Consider the following 21,348-nt stretch of genomic DNA (forward strand, 5'->3'; position numbering starts at 1 on the left):
ACCTCTGTGTATGATCAAACCAAATTAAGACTTCTTTGAAGTGGTACTCTTTGTGGGCAAAATGTCGTACTGATATCAGCAGCAAACCTCTACTTAACTTTACATAATCTCTAAAACCAGAAGTTAAGAATTAAAGCCAATAGTCTAAAAGCCTAATAGAGAAAGGATCAATCACATTTTATACCAGTCTTTGAACACTGTTGTTTCCCAGTCAAGAAACCCAATGGGTGAAGATAAAGATCTGTTCAAGAAAAATAAATAAAATAACCGTGGCCCCAATTCTTTGTAGTACTGAGCCCAAATACTATTTTACCTTCAGTGCTATCTGACTCTACATATTTTACCACTGTAAATATACGTTCTGCTTTCTATAGTGTTCCTTTAGATCAAGATAGTGTGACCTGTTTGTTTTGTCCTGGGAAAGTCAACAATTTACCTGGATAGCTATGCCTCAGGGGTTTACTGAGGAACCTTAAGGAACTTAAATTTCTCTGTAACTCCACTCTTCTACAATACATGGGCAAGTCTTTGTTGTTCTAAAGATGAGGAGAGCTCTAACACTGACTCCATTTAACTGCTTACTGCTTTAGCTCAAAAAGGACATGAAAATTCCAAAGAAAGTTTAGAATTTTGTCAGAATAAAAAATGCCACCTTTATCATTCACTAATTTATCTTATGATTTGAATCTACTTCTAGACTCTATTACGTTCGGAGGAATACCTATCCATGTATGCTACACCAAGCTACCTTAATTACTACAGTTTATAATAATATATTTAAGAATCTAGTGTGATTATTTCGTCCTGTGCTTTTTCAAAAATTTCCCAGACACTCTTGTACGTTTATTTCCACATAAACCTTAGAACAGCTTAAGAACAGCAAACACACTCCTGGTATTGGATTGTATTAAACATACTGATTAACTTAAGGATTTGGATAACTTTATACTGTTGACTCTCTCTATCCAAAAATAAGATAGGACTTTACATTTTGAAATCTGCGTGGAGTTTCAGTTTATACTTAGTGTTTATCTGTTTTTTCTTTCTGCAGAGAGGTTCGATACCTTGGACCTCATAAAACCCAACTCTAGTTTTACTCCCATATTCTACACAACCTTGTGGGCCTGTCTGGTCTCAAAATTCCCATCACTTCTAGTTTGAGCTATCCTCTGTCACTTGAATTCTGATTCTGATATGTTACCTCCAACTTCCTATTTCAATATTGCCAAAGAGTGAAAAGAAGGGGGCCATAATTAAGATTTCAATTTTTAGCTATTAAGATTACTTTGGTGGAGAGGCATGAGAAGCACTATCAAAAGGGCTTCCGTATAAGTAAGTCTAGAGAGAGAATCAGATCTGATGATACTGGCGGTTGTTTTTTGTTTTTGTTTTTGTTTTAAGCAGGGTCCACACACAACATGGGGCTTGAACCATGACCCTGGGATCAAGAGTCACATGCTCTACCGACAAAACCAACCATGTGTCCCTCTGACACCGGGTTTTTTTTAATATTTGCTTACAGTATGTAATAACAGCCTGGGAAAATGAAGAGGTTTCACTTCTTAAAAAATATTTTGACTCTCTTATAATACACAATGTGTTTCTCAGACATTAAATAGATCATAGTAGTTTTCAGCATTATTATCAGAAAGCCTGGAAAAAAATTTCATTCTCAGTGTTCTGGAGGCCCAGATGTTATTAAAAACAATTTTAGTCAGAATTCTCTTGAGACTTTGTTTAAAATGATGCACAATCTCCAAATATGTTTAGGAAATTTAAAAATTCCAACTGCAATTAAGGATTAGAATAGCTCTTTCAGTAGAGGCTAAAAAGACTAATCTGAAATAAAAATTTAAAATACTCACTTTTGGGGTACCTGGGTAGCTCAGTTCATTAAGCATCCAACTCTTGATTTCAGCTTAGGTCATGATCTCAGGATGGTGAGACTGAGCCCCACATCAGCTCCATGCTCAGAGGAGTCTGCTTGAGTTTCTCTCCCCTCTACCCCTGCCCCACCACTCACGTGCGTGCTCACTCTCTCTGGGGTAAATCTTAAAAAAACAAAACAAAACAACAACAACAAAAACTCACCTTTTGCCATTTAAGTTCTTGTGTCTCCACAATAATTTTACCAATCTGCTCTTCATATTGAGTTTCTGCTTCCTAAATAAAAAAGAAAAATGCTAGGAAAATTAGGACTTTAAAATTTTACATTTCAGCTCTTTGTAGAAAGATAAAAAGAGCATCCTCTCATGCTTACAACAAGTAAAAAATCTGGACAAATTGCAAATTAGATAGACAAACCCATCAAAGAACTGAGGTCCCAGATGATTCAATTAACCAAAACTCTAGATAACTCTCTCCAGCAGGAAGAAGAGAACCACAGCATTTGCTTACCTGGGACATAAACCACTGAGTGCTAATAAGAAAACTCAGCTGAAAGTTCTTAATAAATTGGTAAAGGCAGAACATGGACTAGTGTAAGAATGTGAATTCCCAGGGGCCCCAGAAATAAGGAGGTTTTATATATTTTACAAGGTTATTCCTCCAGGAAGCCCACCAAGTGCTTCGAGGGAAAGATGGGAAGAATCCAACAATCTGAGAAGCTCTCCCCTGTGGTACTGGCTGGGGAAGAGAAGAGTAGTCACAACCCATCTTCCCTATTTCTCCTACAGACCAAGAATCTTAATCTGTAAGGGAAAGGGCAACAAAAACTATACTTAAGAACACTAGTGGAAACCCTCTACAGCTGGAAAAGGGGACCAAGGTCCACCACTGAAAACTCCACCTAGACAGACCAGTCTTCCTCATCTCCCCTAAGGAACAAGAGCCTAATCTGCAGGGGGAGGGGCAATCAAAATGACAGCATGAGAGCTCCAGTGAAAAGCCACTGCAGCTAGAAGCAGGCTAGGATAATAAAATAACAGCTCTATCATGGCAGGAGGAGCAGAAAAACAGCAAGAATATAGGAATACAGTAGGCCCAGCATTAAGAACAAAAGAAGGATCAGAACTCTTGTGAAGACCTCACCCTGAGACCCAATTTCACCTAAGAACTGAAGCTTAATAAAGTCAGACAATGCCCGTATTCCCCCACCTGCAGCCACGACCTGACAAAGAAGCATCAAATAAAAAGAACAGGGAGATCAGCTGGGAGGGATGCAAAGACAGACTCTCTCTGGGAGGCAGCACAAAAGTCCCAAAGTCAAGGAAGAAGGCCCAAAGCCAAGCAGGAAGCAGTTACTTAGAAATATCCTGATTATGTTTAAAATCATGTAACACTCCTGAATTAGCCTATACCATAAACATAAGGTATCACTAAAGAAATTTGATTCTTCTGTTGAAAAATTCAACAGGTAGACTTGAAAAGTGCCTGTATACAGTGTTGAAGGTATGCCCCAACACACATAGAGAGAGCCCTTCTACAAAACCTGGGAGTTTTTTGTTGTTGTTGTTGTTTTGGCTCCAGGTATTTAAGGAAATCTCTGCCAAACAAAGCACTAGCTGATCATTAAATTAAGAGCACAATGACTTCAGTGGCCACACATGACAGAAACAGCAGACTTCACAAAATTTTTTCAGAAAAGCCACTAAACAAACAATGACAACAAACAGCAACCCTGGTAAGGAAAATTATCTGATTTCCAGAGTAGCCACATATTCAAAATGTCCATGTCCAGTTCTCAACAAAAAATACAAAACATACAAAGAAACAAGAAAGTGTGATCCATACACAGGCAAAAAAAAAAAAAGTTAAAAAGAACTGTCTCCGAGCAAGTACAGACAATGGACTTACTAGACAAAGACTTTACATCAACAATTTAAATATGCTCTAAGAGCTGAAAGAAACCATGTACAGATTCTGCAACCATTAAAAAGTTAGTAAGGGGGGCGCCTGGGTGGCTCAGATGGTTAAGCGTCTGCCTTCGGCTCAGGTCATGATCCCGGGGTCCTGGGATCGAGTCCCACATCGGGCTCCCGGCTCAGCGGGGAGCCTGCTTCTCCCTCTGACCCTCTCCCCTCTCATGCTGTTTCTCTCTCGCTGGCTCTCTGAAAAATAAATAAAATCTTTAAAAAAAAAAAAAAAAAGTTAGTAAGGGAAAGCTACAAACAAGTTTATGCTCATAAATTTGACAACTTACAGAAATGGACCAATTCTTCAAAATCCCAAACTACCAGACCTGATCCAAGGTGATATAGATAATCTAAATAGCCCTATAAACACTAGTTAAAAAGCTCCCAAGAAAATACTTGTCCAGGCCCACATGGTTTCATCTTTAGAGAATTCTACCAAACATATGAAGAATTAACACCATTTTTACAGTTTCTTCCAGAAAAATAAAAGAGGAAGGAAACACATCCCAACTCATTTTATAAGGCCTATGTACTGTGACAGCAAAACTAGACAAAGACAGTACAAAAAAAGAAAACTAAAACGAATACCTCTCACAAATTTTGATGGAAAAATCCTCAACAACATATTAGCTAATGGAATCCAACAATGTATACACCATCACCAAGTAGAATTTATTCCAGATATATTAGGCTGATTCAACAATATTAAGTTGATATATCTCACCATATCAACATGCTAAAGAAGAAAAGTCACATGACCATAACAATTGACAGAAAAGACAACTGACAAAACCCAACACTCATTTATAATAAAAACTCTCAGCCAGTTTGGAATAGAGAGAATTATCTCAATTTCATAAACAGCATTCATAAACACTATACTTAACATCATATTTAATGATAAAAGACTGGATGGATGGATAGACAAGGAAAGGGAAAAAAGGAAAGAGAGAGAAAGAGAGGAGAGAAAAAAAGGAAACAAATCAGACAGAAGTAAACTGTCTCTATTTGTACATGACATGATTGTATACATGGAAAACCCCAAGGAATCTATAAAAAAAATCTCCCAGAATTAATAACTGAGTTCAACAGGGTCTCAGGATAAAGATCAACACCCAAAATATCATGTTTCTATACACTATTGAAAACAAAATTAAAAATACAACATAATTTATAATCACTCCAGAAAAAATGAAATACGTAAGTGTACACTTAACAAACATGGATCTGTATGCTGATAGACACAATATGGATGAATTTAAAACATCATGCTGAGTGAAAGAAGCCTTACCTAAAAGAGTACATATGTATGATTCCATTTATATGAAGTGTCAGAAAAAATAAAACCAATTGACAGTGGAAAATAATCAAAAGAGTGGTTGCCTCTTGGGGAGGAAGTAGGGGTAGAACTGGCCTGGGTAGACAGAAACATTTTATATCTTGATAAGATGTATGCATCTTATCAAATCCCAAAGAAGTTGGATTGAAAATGTGCAAGATACTGCTTTCTTCATGTGGGCCTGGCTATACACTTCTCTTTTAAATGGGTTCTGAGATCTTACTGTGATTTAGATATTGTTCTAAGCACTTTTTATGTATTAATTTAATCATAGGTATAATTTTTCGAGGTAAGTACTCTTATTATCACCATTTTATAGATGAGGAAACTAGGTTAGCAAGAGAATAAGTAACTCCCCTAAATGCGCATAGCAGCAAAACAGCAGAGCTGGTATTTGAACTTAGATGATCTGTCTCCAGAGCCTCTTAAACATGCCATTTTATTACCTGTAAGAAATTGTGAGTGCTGTGGGACAATATGGATTGTTATGATACACTCCTTTCCTTCAAAAACCTCAGAATCTAATCTTCATAAACCACAGAAGATAGAAAGACATTCAAAATCATATTACTTAGTTTAAATATACAAGTACATTCTGATATTCGGTAGAACATTTCAAAATAACAATTAGAAATATTTGTTGAATAGAAAAACAAAAGCATTAAGAATTCCTACAAATGTTCTTAGAATATTTTTCTATTTCAGAAATCTTCGTAATAGACTAAGTTGAACAATATGAAAACAGTAACTTAAATACTAATGAGGAAAGAGGTTCTTTAAAATATGAACTTTTAGGCTATTCCATGCATATTAGTGATATTTATCTTGAATACTTTGTAGCTAATCAAACTAAGAAACTATCTGAAAGAATGATTAGTATTTTATTAGACAACATGAGAAACTGAATTGGGCAATTTCGTAGGAGGTGGATTATGAGTTTGAAAAGGAGAATAAAAGTACCCAGTCACAGTTTTGGCTGCTTGGACATGTGCTTGCTGTATGTACTATGTCCCTAAATCTGTTCAGGGTCAAGAACTGAAGAGGCCTGACCAATACACAGCACATCTTGTAAAACTACAGCCTGAAGCAAGCATTTTAAAAAAAGCATGACACTTTCTAAAGGTTATAAAGAGTAAATAAGCCATCAAATTACTCTTCTTTTATTGTTTTTATAAAAACACTTAAATCCTTGTAGTCCTAAGGCAGCCAATAAAAAATAAACACTTCTAAGGTTCTATATTCTTGGATACTTTATTGAAGTTACAGATGCGATTTTCTTACCAAATTGAATAGATTTTTCTCATTGACAGCAAGGATTTTTATTAATAACTTTTGAAAGCTGCTTGAAGAACTAATGAAATATAAAAATGAAAAGTTCCAATAAAAAAATAATGTTTAATATAAAGCATATAGCTAAATTAAAATCCTAATATAGCAAAAGTGTATCATAATGTTACCTTTCAGCATTGTAGATAACACCCATTTTATCAGTTTTCCATGTGGTACAGAGATATACATTCTATAAATCATTGTAATTATAAAAGGGTATGATTCTACTCAGAGCATAACTAATTTTATGGTGCACTGAAATGCTGCTTAAGGTTATTTACCACATATTATACCATTAATTATACCCAGTTTTCCTTCACAATTTCCTTAGCAAATCATTGCTATTTTAGAATACCCAAATTTCCTTTGGCTTTTATTTATTGCTAATTTGAAATTCTAAGATTTCCTTCTGTTCACATATTTAATGAATTTAATGTGTCCTTTCTCTGAATTCCCATACTACTTTCTTCATAATTCTATTATCAGACATAATATATACTATGTGAGAATATAGTAATTAATTTGCATGGTATTAGGTGATGATTAAATTTCAAATTCTCTTAGGGCAAGATTGAGTAATGGTTTTTCAAAAGTTATCAAATGAATGCATATTTTAAAAGTGAAAGTTATATGGTAGAGCTCTTTTATCTCCACTGTATAGATGATTTGGCTGAGAAATATAGTTTGTGTAAAAACTTTCAACCCACTTCCTATTTTTACATTCTAAAAGATTTCCTATTAAAGTCTGGATTTCTAGTTTCTCTTCGGTAATTGGAAGAACTGATAATACAAAGCCCATTATTCTATATGGCAACAAGTTTTTGGAGCTGAATGGCAAATATAAGTTGAACTGAAGACAAAGGCTCTCCATTTCAACACAATTCCTACCCTATTCATATCACATGCCAACCAACTATCTGAATCCTGAAGAAAACTGAATTCGTGACCCCTCTGCCATTGGTTCATCCCCACTCATCAGTTATTATGTAATCTGATAAGGGATCACCAGAAATGTTGTCTAACTTCTAAAAAACATACATTATGGATTCAATGTAAACTTATCTGTTGACTCAGATTGTTTATTAAAGATCATTAAAACATTCAAATTTTTAAAAATATCATCACCAATTTAGGTCAATATGAAAAAAAATTAGTAACTTTGTTAATTACAGCATAGTTAGGTACTTAAATACAGTTTAGTGGAGTAAGAAAGTCTCTTTCTTTGACTTTTATTGTCTATTGTGTTTTGCTTCTTTAAAGAAACTTTACTATCTAACCCTTTATAGTATGGCCCAATTTTATGTTAACTGCATTAGTCAGTCCAGTTAATTTATTATATATATTAATGGAAGAGCTTTAGACAAGGAGTAGAGAGATCAGAGCACTAGTCTCTTAAAAGCTCTGGGCTTTAGGTTGGAATACAAGTTATCTCAAGTTACTTTCACCTCTAAAATTCTACAATTTCATGATCCTGAAAAAAAGACTAATCATTAAGAATACATCTCTGGGGCACCTGGGTGGCTCAGTTGGTTAAGCGACTGCCTTCAGCTCAGGTCATGATCCTGGAGTCCCTGGATCGAGTCCCGCATCGGGCTCCCTGCTCGGCAGGGAGTCTGCTTCTCCCTCTGACAGTCCTCCCTCTCATGCTGTCTCTCATTCTATCTCTCAAAAAAAAAAAAAAAAAAAAAAAAGAATACATCTCTGGAGTGCCTGGGTGGCTCAGTCTCTTAAGTGTCTCACTTCGGCTCATGTCATGATCTGAGGGTCCTGGGATCAAGCCCTGCATCAGGGTCTGCGCTCAATGGGGAGTCTGCTTGTCTCTCTGCCCCTCCCCCCACTCAGGCTCTCTCTCTCTCTCTCTCTCTTAAATAAAAATCTTTTTAAAAAATACATCTCCAAGATCATAGAAAGAAGGAAGTACAGAAAGATGATCCTGACAATTACCATTTGTCAGATCACTAGGGTCACTAGCAGTCATGGGGATTGACTTAGTGTTCAGGATACACCAAGAAGGAGGGATTCCAGGGGCGCCTGGGTGGCTCAGTTGTTAAGCGTCTGCCTTCAGCTCAGGTCATGATCCCAGGGTCCTGGGATCGAGCCCTGTATCGAGCCCCGTATCGAGCCCCGTATCGAGCCCCGTATCGAGCCCTGCATCAGGCTCCCTGCTCGGCAGGAAGCCTGCTTCTCCCTCTTCCACTCCCCCTGCTTGTGTTCCCTCTCTCGCTGTCTCTTTCTCTGTCAAATAAATAAATAAAATCTTTAAAAAAAAAAAAAAAAGAAGGAGGGATTCTGGAAAACACCTTAGGATTTTAGATGAAAGGCCAAGAAGCTATACTCTTAGAGTGGAGGATGGAAATAAACTAGCCCTCACAAGGAAATTCAGCCTCCAATAAGCTCAATCTTTGATGGGTAAGATGATCTGCCCCATCCTAACTTCCAAAACCAAAAATGAAACTCTCTAGATGAAGATGACATCATCTAAAGCCTCAAATTTGCTTTGCAACTTTTCATGCACAAACGCAATCAATCAAAACTTACCCTATATCCTGGGAGGCAAGTTAAATGACCAAAACCGAGAGGGAAAAAAAAAGACAATAGAAATGGATCCATAAGAGGTCCAGATATTGGAGTATACACAGACTTTAAAATATATAAAACTGATATGCTCAATAAATTATATGACAAAATTAATTTCAGCAGAGGACTGAAAATTATAAAAGAAAAACCAAATGGAAATTTCAGAACTGAAAAACACAAGATGTGAAATTAAGAACTCAATAGATGGACTTTATCAGCAAATTAAATAAATTAAAGAGATCAGTAAACTGACAGAAGAAAATAACCAGATTGAAACATGGGCAGAAAAGGAAAAAGGAAAATATAGACAAAAAGCTCAATAATGATATAGGAGACTTGAACAAGATTGACAAAGTTGCCCAAATTCAAATTCATAGAATACTGCATGCAAGAAATAAAGAATATGTATTATTTCAAGTTCATTTATGTTGGCATATTTACCAAAATTGATTATATGCTTGACTACAAAGCAAAACTCCATAAGTACTAAATTATTGAAACTATATAAAGAACATATTATCGATATAATAAAATTACACTTAAAATCAATTGTTTAAAGTTAACAAAAAGTAAAATATTTTTAAAAGAAGTAATATACTTCTAAATAACTCATGAACCAAAGAAGAAATTACAGTGAAAATTAGAAAATAATTTGAACTGAATGATAATGAAGATAAAATATATAAAAAATTGTGGGATCTAGCTAAAGCCATGCCAAGAGAAAGTTTATAGCCTTAAATGTTTTATATTAGAAAAAAAGTTTAAATTAATAAACTAAATATCCATCTCCAAAAGTTCAAAACAAAAAGAACAGCAAATTTAAAAAGGAAATAAAGAGCAGGTATTAATATAAAACAAATATGCAATAGAAAGAATCAACAATGCTAAAATTTAATTCCTTAAAAAGACTAAGACAATTGATAAACCCTTAGAAAGACTGACCCAAAATTCCTACTCATTCATAATGTCTCTGCATGAGTTATTCCTTCCATGAAGCCTCCCTCACTAACCCCCTAGTAAAGCTAGCCATATCCTTATCCATCTTTCATAGTATATTGTACACTCCTTTGTTATAAAGTATTATAATCTCTAAAACATGGCAGAGTAAATGCACATTAAATGTTAATGACCAAATACAGTCTTGCATGCCTAATATCTCTAAAAATTTTAAAAAAATCAATTTGTACTATACTATTCCTTGAGTTTTCACTGTTTCAAAGTCCTAATTTTTTTTACAAACTTTTTATTTTGAAATAATTTTAGGTTTGCAGAAGACTTGCAAATATAGTAGAGTTCATGTATACCCTATACCCAGCTTCCCTAACATTAAAATCTTACATAAGCACATTTACAAAAGTTAAGAAAATAACATTGTTACAATACCATTAATTAGACTACAGAGTTTATTCAGATTTCACTAGGTTTTCCACCAATATTAGTTCCAGGATCCAATCTGGGACACCATGTTACATTTAGTCATCATGTCTCCTTAGGCTTCTCTTGTCAATGATAGTTTCTCAGTATTTTTTTCTTTTCGCTTTCTTTCTTTTTTTGGTGTTTTCTTTGTTTGTTTGTTTTTGAGAGAAGGAGAGAGGGAAGGAGAGAATCCCAAGCAGGGTCCATGCCCAGGGTGTAGCCCAACACAGGGCTTGATCTCACAACCTTGAGATCATGACCTGAGCTGAAGTCAAGAGTCAGACGCTTAACCAACTGAACCACCCAGGTGTGCCGAAAATAGACTTTAAAACAAAGACTGTAGAGCAAGAGACAAAGAAAGGCACTATGTAATGATGAAGGGAACAATCCAACAAAAAAATATAACAATTGTAAATATCTATGCACCCAACATAGGAGCACTTAACCATATAAAGCAATTATTAACAGACATAAAGGAAGAAATTGACAGTAATACAATAATAGTAGGGGACATTAACGTCTCACTTACATCAATGGATAGGTCATCCAGACAGAAAATCAACAAGGAAACAGTAGCTTTGAATGACACATTAGACCAGATGCAACTAACAGGTATATACAGAAGGTATACTTATCAAGTATCTTTTCTGAGTACAATACTATGAAACTAGAAATCAATTATAAGAAAAGATCTTGAAAGAACACAAATACATGGAAGCTAAACAACATGCTACTAAATAATGAATGGGTCCACCAAGAAACCAAAGAAAAATTCAAAAAATACATGGAGACAATGAAAATTGAAAACACAATGGTCCAATATCTTTGGGATGCAGCAAACAGTTCTAAGAGGAAAGTTTATAGCAATACAGGCCTACCTCAAGAAACAAGAAAAATCTCAAATAAACAACCTAACCTTACTATCAAAGGAGCCAGAAAAAGAACAAAATCCAAAGCTAGTAAAAGGAAGTAAATAATAGAGATTAGAGCAGAAAACAATGAAATAGAGATGAAAAAAAATTGAAAAGATTAATGAAACCAGGAGTTGATTTAAAAAGATAAAACTGACAAACATTTAGCCAGACACATCAAGAAAAAAACAGGATTCAAATAAAATCAGAAATGAAGGAGGAGAAATAACAACACAGAAATACAAAAGATTATAGGAGAATATTTTGAAAAATTATATGCCAACAAATTGGACAACCTAGAAGAAATGGATAAATCCCCAGAAACATATAATCGTCCAAAACTGAATCAAGAAGAAATAGAAAATTTGCAGACTGATTACTACTAAAAAAATTGAATCAGTAATCAAAAACTTCAAACAAATAAAAGTCCAGGACCACATGGACAGGAAAAGTGAATTCTACCAATTGTATGAAAAAAAATTAATACCAGGGCACCTGGGTGGTGCACTCGGGTGAGCGTCCAGCTCTTGGTTTCGGCTCAGGTCTTAATCTCAGGGTTGTGAGATCGAGCCCTGCATCGGGCTCCATGATCAGCATGGAGTCTGCTTAGGATTCTCTCTCCCTCTCTCTCGGTCCCTCATATTCGTGCTCTCTCTCTAAAATAAAGAAATAAATCTTTTAAAAAAAATAGTTAATACCTATTTTTCTCTAACTATTCCAAGAAATAGAAGAGGAGGGAAAACTTCTAAATTCATGCTACGAGGTCAGCATTACCCAGATACCAAAGCCAGACAAAGACACTACACGAAAAGAAAACTAGAGGCTAATATCTCTGATGAATATAGATGCAAAAAAATCCTCAACAAGATATTAACAAACCAAATCCAACAAGACATTAAAAAAATCATTCACCATGATCAAGTGGGATTTATTCCAGAGATGCAAAGGTGGTTCAATATTCCAAATCAATCAATATGATACATCATATTAACAAGAGAAAGGATAAAAACCACACAATCATCTCAACAAATGCAAACAAAGCATGTGACAACATATAACATCCATTCATAATAAAAATTCTCAACAAAGTGAATTTAGAAAGAACATACCTCAACATAATAAAGGCCATATATGAAAAACCCCCAGCTAACATCATATTCAATGGTGAAAAACTGAGAGCTTTTCCTCTAAGATCGGGAATAAGACAAAGATGTCCACTCTCACCACTTTTATTCTACATAGTACTGGAAGTCCTAGCCACAGCAATCAGACAAGAAAAAGGAATAAAAGGCATCCAAATTGGTAAAGAAGAAGCAAAACGCTCATTATTTACAGATGACATGATACTATATACAGAAAACCTGAAAGACTCCACCAAAAAAACTACTAGAACTGTTACATGAGTTCAGTAAAGCTGAAAGATACAAAATCAATCTACAGAAATCCATTGCATTTCTGTATACTAATAATGAAACAGCAGAAAGAGAAATTAAGAAAACAATCCCATTTACAATTGCACCAAAAATCATAAAATACCTTAAAATAAATTTAACCAGAAAACTACAAAATATTAATGAAAAAATTGAAGACAACAAAAACAAATGGAAAGATACTCAGTGCTTGCTCATGGACTGGAAGAATTAAAATTGTTAAAATGTCCATACTACTCAAAGGAATCTACAGATCCAATGCAATCCCTATCAAAATACCAACAGCATTTTTCACAGAACTAGAACAAATAATGCTAAAATTTTTATGGAACCACAAAAGACCCTGAATAGCCAAAGCAATCTTGAGAAAAAACAAAGCTGGAGGTATCACAATCCCAGATTTCAAGATATACTACAAAGCTGTAAGAATCAAATAGTCAAATATCAAAATCAAAATATCAAATCAAATATCAAAATAGTTTGGTACCGGCACAAAAACAGATACATAGTCCAACAGAATAGAATAGAAAGCCTAGGGCACCTGGATGGCTCAGTCAGTTAAGCATCTGCCTTCGGCTCAGGTCATGATCCCAGGGTCCTGAGATTGAGTCCCATATCAGACTCCCTGCTTAGCAGGGAGTCTGCTTCTCCCTCTACCCTTCCCCCCTGCTCATGATTTCTCTCGAAAGAAAAAGAAAGAAAGGAAAGAAAGGAAAGAAAGAAAGAAAGGAAAGAAAGAAAGAAAGAAAGAAAGAAAGAAAGAAAGAAAGAAAGAAAGAAAGAAAGAAAGAAAGGAAAGAGAGCCTAGAAATAAACCCATGGATATATGGTCAATTAATCTACAACAAGGGAGGCAAGAATATACAATGGGGAAAAGACAGTCTCTTCAACAAACAGTGTTGGGAAAACTGGACAGCTATATGCAAAAGAATGAAACTGGACCACTTTCTAACACCATACAGAAAAATAAACTTAAAATGCATTAAAGACCTAAACCTGAGACCTGAAACCATAAAAGTCCTAGAAGAAAACACAGGCAGTAATTGGCCTTTGATTTTGGCCTTAGCAACATTTTCTAGATATGTCTCCTCAGGCAAGGGAAAAAAGTAAAATAAACTATTGGGACTACAATAAAATAAAAAGCTTTTGCATAGTGAATGAAACCATCAACAATACTAAAAGGCAACCTACTGAATGAGAGAAGGTATCTGCAAATGATATATCTGAAAAAGGGTTAATATCCAAAATATATAAAGAACTTACACAGTGTTATATGGTGACAGATGGGAGCTACACTTGTGGTGAGCACAGCATAAGGTAAACTTGTCAAATCACTATGTGGTACACCTGAAACTAATGAAACATTGTGTGTCAACTATGCTTCAATTTAAAAAAAAAGAAGAAGAAGAATGTATACAACTCAATGCCAAAAAAATAATTAAATTGAAGATGGGCAGAAGACGTGAACAGACATTTTTCCAAAGAAGACATGGATATGACCAACAGACACAGGAAAAGATGCTCAACATCATTAATCATCAGAGAAATGCAAACCAAAACCACAATGAGATTATCACCTTACACTTCTCAGAATGCCTAGAATCAAAAAGACAAGAAATAACAAGTGTTGGTGAGGATGTAGAGAAAAAGGAACTCTTGTGCACTGTTGGTGGGAATGTAAACTGGTGCAGACACTACAGGAAACAGTAAGGAGATTCCTCAAAAAATTAAAAATTGTGGTACTGTAAGATCTAGTAATTCCACTACTGGGTATTTACCCAAAGAAAACAAAAACACTAATTCAAAAAGATAGATGCACCACTATGTTTATTGCAGCATTATTCACAATAGCCAAGATATAGAAGCAACCCAAGTCCCCACTAATAGGTGGATAATGAAGATGTGGTATGTGTTTACAATGGAATATTACTCAGCCATAAAAAAGAATGAGATCTTGGGACACCTGGGTGGCTCAGTTGGTTAAGCATCTGCCTTTGGCTCAGGTCATGATCCTAGGGTCCTGGGATGGAGTCCCACATCGGGCTCCCTGCTCAGCAAGGAGCCTGCTTCTCCCTCTGCCTGCCGCCTCCCCTGCTTGTACTCTTGTGCTCTCTCTCTCTCCCCCTTTCTCTCTCTCTCTGGTAAACAAATAAATAAAATCTTTTAAAAAAATGAGATTTGGGACAATGCGGATGGACTTGAGGGTATTATGCTAAGTTAAATAATTCAGATACAAAAAGGCAAATACCATAGAATTTCACTTACATGTGGGATCTGAAAACAAATGAACAAAGAAACAAACGAACAGACTCTTAAACACACAGAACAAACTGGTGTTTGCCAGAGGGGAAGTGGGTGGAGGGATGGGTGAAATAGATGAAGGGAATTAAGAAGTATTAAACTTCCAATTATAAAATAAGTCATCACATGAAAATTACAGCATGAGGAAGATAGTCAATAATATTATAACATAGTATGGTGACAAATGGGGACTACATTGATTGTGGTGAGCACTGAGTAATATATTAAGATTGTTGAATCAATATGTTGTATACTTGAAACATAACACTGTATGTTAATTATACTTCAATTAAAAAAATCACAGTAACTTACCAATAATTTGGAGAAGATACTGCTATGCAACTATTCTACTTCACCTATAAGTTTCATCCACTAATTTTAGCATTCATCAATGGATCTTGCCTATAGCAATTATTACTATAATGTTCTAAGGGAAATTTTCTATTTCTCTCCTTCCTTCTACATTTATTAACTGGAATCTCCTGTAAAGAAGATTTGTTCTGTCTCCCCCATTTATTTATTCAATCATTTATTTCTATCAGTAGGAAATAATGGATATTTACTTTATTCTTTGGATTATTATTCAATACTATCATTACTTATTTTGTTGCTCAAATTGTTCCAGCTTTGTCCATGACGAGCTCTTTCTGGTTGACTTCTGTATCCTTTCGACACGTTGTTTCTTTCTTCCAGCATTACGAGATGTCCATCCCTGGAATAAGCCATTTCTCCAAGAAGTCCTGGTTTCTTTTATTAGATAATGATATTTAGAACCAAGACCTGGGCCCTATATATGGCTGCTGATACTGGGGTGTCACTATTTCTAGGCCTTTTCAGCAGAGCTAGAATATACTAATTCATGTACATACATATCTGTATCTTTTTTTCTGTATATTATGAAGTCATGAGCTCATACTGGTATCTCCAACTCCAATCTAGCACCACAGAGCTCAGTCTAGCTTGTTTGTAACTTCTTCCTTCAACAGAGAAACACATTCTACCTAGCTCTCATTATCTACAATTTTTGCTTATTTGTTCAACCCTGGCATACCTGTAGTTTCAGTCTTACTCCTGTGAGAAACAAATTTACCAACTAGAGAGAGTGTTTATGCACCTTTTTGGTGTTATCCTTACAGCATCTAGTCAAATACTCTCTTCCAAAGTTACTTAAGTCGGCTTCTCTTCCCACCCATTTCTTTCACTAAAGTAACCTCATTTGATTAGTGAAACAGTTACATATATTTTCACAGTCTGCATTCCATCTTGGAATTCTCCTGAATCCTGACTGAATTTTCACATACTGTATAGTTCAGCTTGTGGCGTACTTTTATGGGTTTTGACAGACATGTGGAGTAATGCTTCCACTACTACTTTACCATTCAGAATGATCTATCACTCCCCAAAATTCTCCTAGGCATTCCATTTATAGTCAATGCCTATCAATTGATTTGTGTTCACTATTCACTGACTGCCAGTGAATGCCTGGCAATCACTGATTTGTTTTCCATCCCTGTAGGTTTGTCTCCCCCAAATGTCATATAAATGCACTGGATATTGCACAGCCTCTTGGATCTGGCTTCTTTTGCTTAGAAAAATTCATTTAAAATTTAATTAACTTGGGGCACCTGGGTGGCTCAGTTGTTAAAGCGTCTGCCTTCAGCTCAGGTCATGATCCCAGGGTCCTGGGATGGAGCCCCACATTGGGCTCCCTGCTCGGCGGGAAGCCTGCTTCTCCCTCTCCCACTCCCCCTGCTTGTGTTCCCTCTCTCGCTGTGTCTCTGTCAAATAAATGAATAAAAGCTTTAAAATAAATTAATTAATTAAATAAAATGTAATTAACTTAAGGTTCATGCCTTCATTTTTGAGGATATTTTAGGAGAACAGAATTCTAGGTTGGTAGTTATTCTTTCAGTACTTTAAACTGTCACTACATTGTCTTTGGAGCTGAATAATTATTACTGAGAAGTCCATTACCAATTGTATTATTGTGCCTTTGAAAATAAGGGGTCTTTTCTACTTCTGGCTGCTCTTAAGATTTTCCATTTGCGGGGGGCGCCTGGGTGGCTCAGTCGGTTGGGTGTCTGCCTTCGGCTCGGGTAGTGATCCCGGGGTCCTGAGATCAAGCCCCGCGTCGGGCTCCCTGCTCAGCAGGAAGCCTGCTTCTCCCTCTGCCCTTCCCCCCTGCTTGTGATCTCTCTCTCTAATAAATAAATAAAACCTTAAAAAATTTTTTTTTCCATTTGGTTACAGTCCTTCTATGATGCATCTGAGTGTGATTTTCTTAGTATTCATCACACTTGGGTTTTGCAGAGTTTCCTAAATCTGTAGGTGGCACTTTATCATTTGGATATTTTCTTCTGTTATTCGAATCTCTAATCATATCTTCTGCTATCCAAGCATCTGTTAATCGAGGGAGTTCTTAATTTGGGGTACTGTATATTTTACTTCCAGAATTTCCATTTGATTATTTTTTTTAAGATTTCAAGTCTCAGGCAAAATTTTCCATCTCTTCCCCTATTTTCTCAATTTTCTAATTTCTTCAATGTATTAATTACAATATTAAATTTCCTTTTCTATTTAAAATTCCCCTTTTTGATATTTTCTGGTTTTTATATTGGTGTTGATCATATAGTAAATACTTCTTGGCAGGCCAAACACTTTATATTATGTTAAATCTTTTATTGTAAAACAGCCTCAAATTTACAGAACAGGTACAAGAACACTACAAAGAACTTTACTCTTCTGAAATAACCATAGTTAATAGTTTAATATATATCCTTCCAGAACTTTTTTTTTTTGGCTAGACATTTATTTTAATTCTTTAAATAACAACCTGCATTTTTCATTTAACGATATACAAGCAGCCCTCACAATTTCAATAAACATGAACTTCAGTTACCTTGTTTTAGTTAAACACCCTCAGTTTCGTAACAACATGGTTCAAATTTCAGTTACCATGGTACAATATCCTGAGTAATTGCACAAACTTCACTGCTAACTCTTCAAGCCACAAATCATTTCTAAATAACAGATCATGATCAGTATCAATCATGTCACTTATTTCACAGTCTGTCAATGACAGGTCATGTGTATCTGTTATTCAGTATATTCCAAGACAGTAAAGCGTGCAAGGTGTTTTCCTTTCTTGTCTCCTAGTGATAAATCCATGTAACATTTTACAAAAACAGATAATCCAAAAAGGGAATTGGCCAACAAAGATGAAAGTGCAGGGGCGCCTGGGTGGCTCAGTCGTTAAGTGTCTGCCTTCGGCTCAGGTCATGATCCCAGGGTCCTGCGATCGAGCCCCACATCAGGCTCCCTGCTCAGCAGGAAGCCTGCTTCTCCCTCTCCCACTCCCCCTGCTTGTGCTCTCTCTCTCACTGTGTCTCTCTCTGTCAAATACATAAATTTTTTAAAAATCTAAAAAAAAAAAAAAAGAAAATGCAGAAAAAGAAAAAAGAGAATAACATTGGAAGTGAAATTCAAATAAAATATAAATGGAGTTATAGAAGAAACAGCTATACTGTTAGTCCATTAATGGGATAATGAAATCTGAAATAATTACAATATAGTTATATGTTTAATAAATGAATGTGATTTATATGACCCTCTAAGTTTTTTATAGTTTGAATACACATATAATAATACTGTCTCTGTGCTTTGGATTTTTAAAAGATATTGTAAAATATACATTTAATACTTCCAATAGAAAGAGAATACTTTGAAAGAAAATGATGAAGCAGAAGTGAGAAAATATATGTAAGTCAATTCTGACGGCCGTGATATCTTATATATTAAGTATTAGCCTTTGGTTATGTAGGACTACTTATTTTTCATATAGTTTATTCTTATTACTTTTCATTTGGGCTGTGGATGTTTGTTTCTCAATAATTTTTCAAAATAAAATTAGATCTGTCAATCCAGTTCATAAAATAAAAATTTAAATTAATGTCGTATTTATTCTCCAAAAGAAAACAGTTTTAAACCTTTTAAAAATTAACATTTTATTTATCTTTTAGTTCACCATGGAGAGATTTCTTTAGAAAATTCCTCTGGTCAATTGGCCAGTTTGCAATAGATATTTTCATGCTCCTTTAATTTTAGCAGACACAAAATTCAGTATGATCATATACCTATTTTTTATTTTGACTTGAGTCTTATTGATAAAGACTACCTGGTACCTGAGCTTATTTCCATTTTTGTGCTTTTATATTTCACTGTATGATTAATTATACTTATTTCATGTGAAAAAATTTCCAAATTTAAATGTAGAAAATGTGTCAACAATTTGTGGAATTTTTCTTAAGCTTCAATGTGTTTCTCTAGAGAGCTTTTTTTTATAATTATTTCATACATCATTATACATCCTTTCAAAGTATATAGCAATTTTCTAAATATTGGAATAAAAATCAGATTGTTATAAAGAAAAAGGAAGAAGAAGAATAGCTGACCATAGGAATGTTAACACTACTGCCATTTGAGAGACCCTAGAAATGCGGCCAGAAGAACAGAGAGAAGATAAACATACCAACATAAACAAAAAGTGACTGTGGAAGGAAAGTGATTGTGATGAAAAAGGATGAAGATGTCCCAGAATTAGTAATGCCAGCAAAAATAGCACACTGAAGAAGTTCTCAAAGGTATCTGACAACATTGAAAATGCAAAGGATAAAAGATGGGAAGCTAATCCAAACTTAAACAGGAGTATTATAATTTGCAAAGGCAGAGAAATAATGTTAAACTCCATACTGTTACACAAGAATAAGGCAAGCACTGTTCAAATTATCTGAGTAAGTGTTTCACAAAGAAATGTATCTAACGTTTTAAATTATAGTATATAGTAAGGGGTACCTGGGTGGCTCAATCAGTTAAGTGTCCAACTCTTGATTTCGGCTCAGGTCATGATCTCAGCATCATGCGATCAAGCCCTGTGCCGGGCTCCACTCTGGGTGTGAAGCCTGCTAAAGATTCTCTCTCCCTGTCTCTCTCTCTGCCCCTCCCCCCGTGTGCTCTCTCTAAATAAATAAGTAAATAAAATGCTTAAATTATAGTATACTAAATATTTTTTCATTTTCCTTTACATTTATAATGGAAGTGAGAGAGTATGTAATGTTTTCACAAATATTTTTAAGTCGCAGAACAATCACAACTTTTATAATTTACTATTAAGATCCTTTTCCTTGTTTTCAGCTTGCAGGGTCATTTTTATGGTCCTACACCACCATATACCATCTACATCTCCCATGTTAGTACGTATGTACCTACCTTATTCTTTTTAAGAGCTACATTAAATATTCTACGTATCTGATGCAGTCACTAATTCTGCATATGAAACTACCCTAAAACTTAGCGATTTAAAATACAATTTATTAAGCCTCACAATTCTATACATTGACTAAGCTCAGTTGGGCAGTTCTTCTGCTTCACAGGCTATGGATAAGGTTACTCATGCAGATGCATTCACTTGCTAGCTTGGCTGAGGCTGCAATTACCATAATGTTCTCTCACTCCAGTGTCTCTCCTCATGTAGCTTCTCATCATTAAATAATTAAATAATCTATTCTAAGCTTATGGCATGGCAGCTGACTTCCAAGCCCCTGCTTCGTATCATGCTTTCAGTGTCCTTGCCAAAGCAAGTCACACAACCAGGGCTAAGCTAATAAGGAAGTAATCTACTCAAGGGTATGAATACCAAGAAGTATGGTTTATTTAAAGCTACTAATGTAACAGTATCACTTGTTTACCCTCTGTTGATAGACACTTATATTGTTTATAATTTTTCCCATTATAACATTACAGGATATATCACTGTAAAAATTATTTACTCAATTAAGCCCACACAAGAAATTATCTTAAAGCGTAAATTATTCATACTTAGTGATAGGAAATTCTACATTTTACATTTAGAGACATAGAAGTCAATTTCTATTTATCATATGTACTAATTCACATCAATAAGGAAAGGATATAACAATACTCATTCCTGAAAAACCTTGCCAACACTGGTTATTGATATTTTTTCAGTAATTTGCATTTATTTTTTCAATAATTTGCATTTATTTAATTAGTAATAAAGCATATTTTTGTATATTTTATGATTATTAATAGTTTTTCTTTTTTCTATTGTGTTGTCTTTTGATTTGTATAAATGTTTTGTAAATAAGATAAAAAAATGTTTTGATCCTTTCTTC

At 35.0% G+C, this 21,348-nt stretch overlaps 1 protein-coding gene across 1 annotated transcript in view; it reads right to left on the reverse strand.

The window, feature by feature from the left end:
• The window catches only part of CCDC73 (coiled-coil domain containing 73), a 212,933-nt gene that overhangs the window by 82,354 nt on the left and 109,231 nt on the right, over positions 1-21,348 (reverse strand). The window contains exon 5 of the mRNA XM_035012528.1: positions 2,092-2,163. Within this exon, the coding sequence (XP_034868419.1) occupies positions 2,092-2,163 (72 nt within the window). The remainder of the gene's footprint in view (positions 1-2,091; positions 2,164-21,348) is intronic.

Source organism: Mirounga leonina, unplaced genomic scaffold (genome assembly GCF_011800145.1).
Source record: "Mirounga leonina isolate KUSES-001 unplaced genomic scaffold, KU_Mleo_1.0 Mir_166, whole genome shotgun sequence".
Classification (NCBI taxonomy): Eukaryota; Metazoa; Chordata; class Mammalia; order Carnivora; family Phocidae; genus Mirounga; species Mirounga leonina.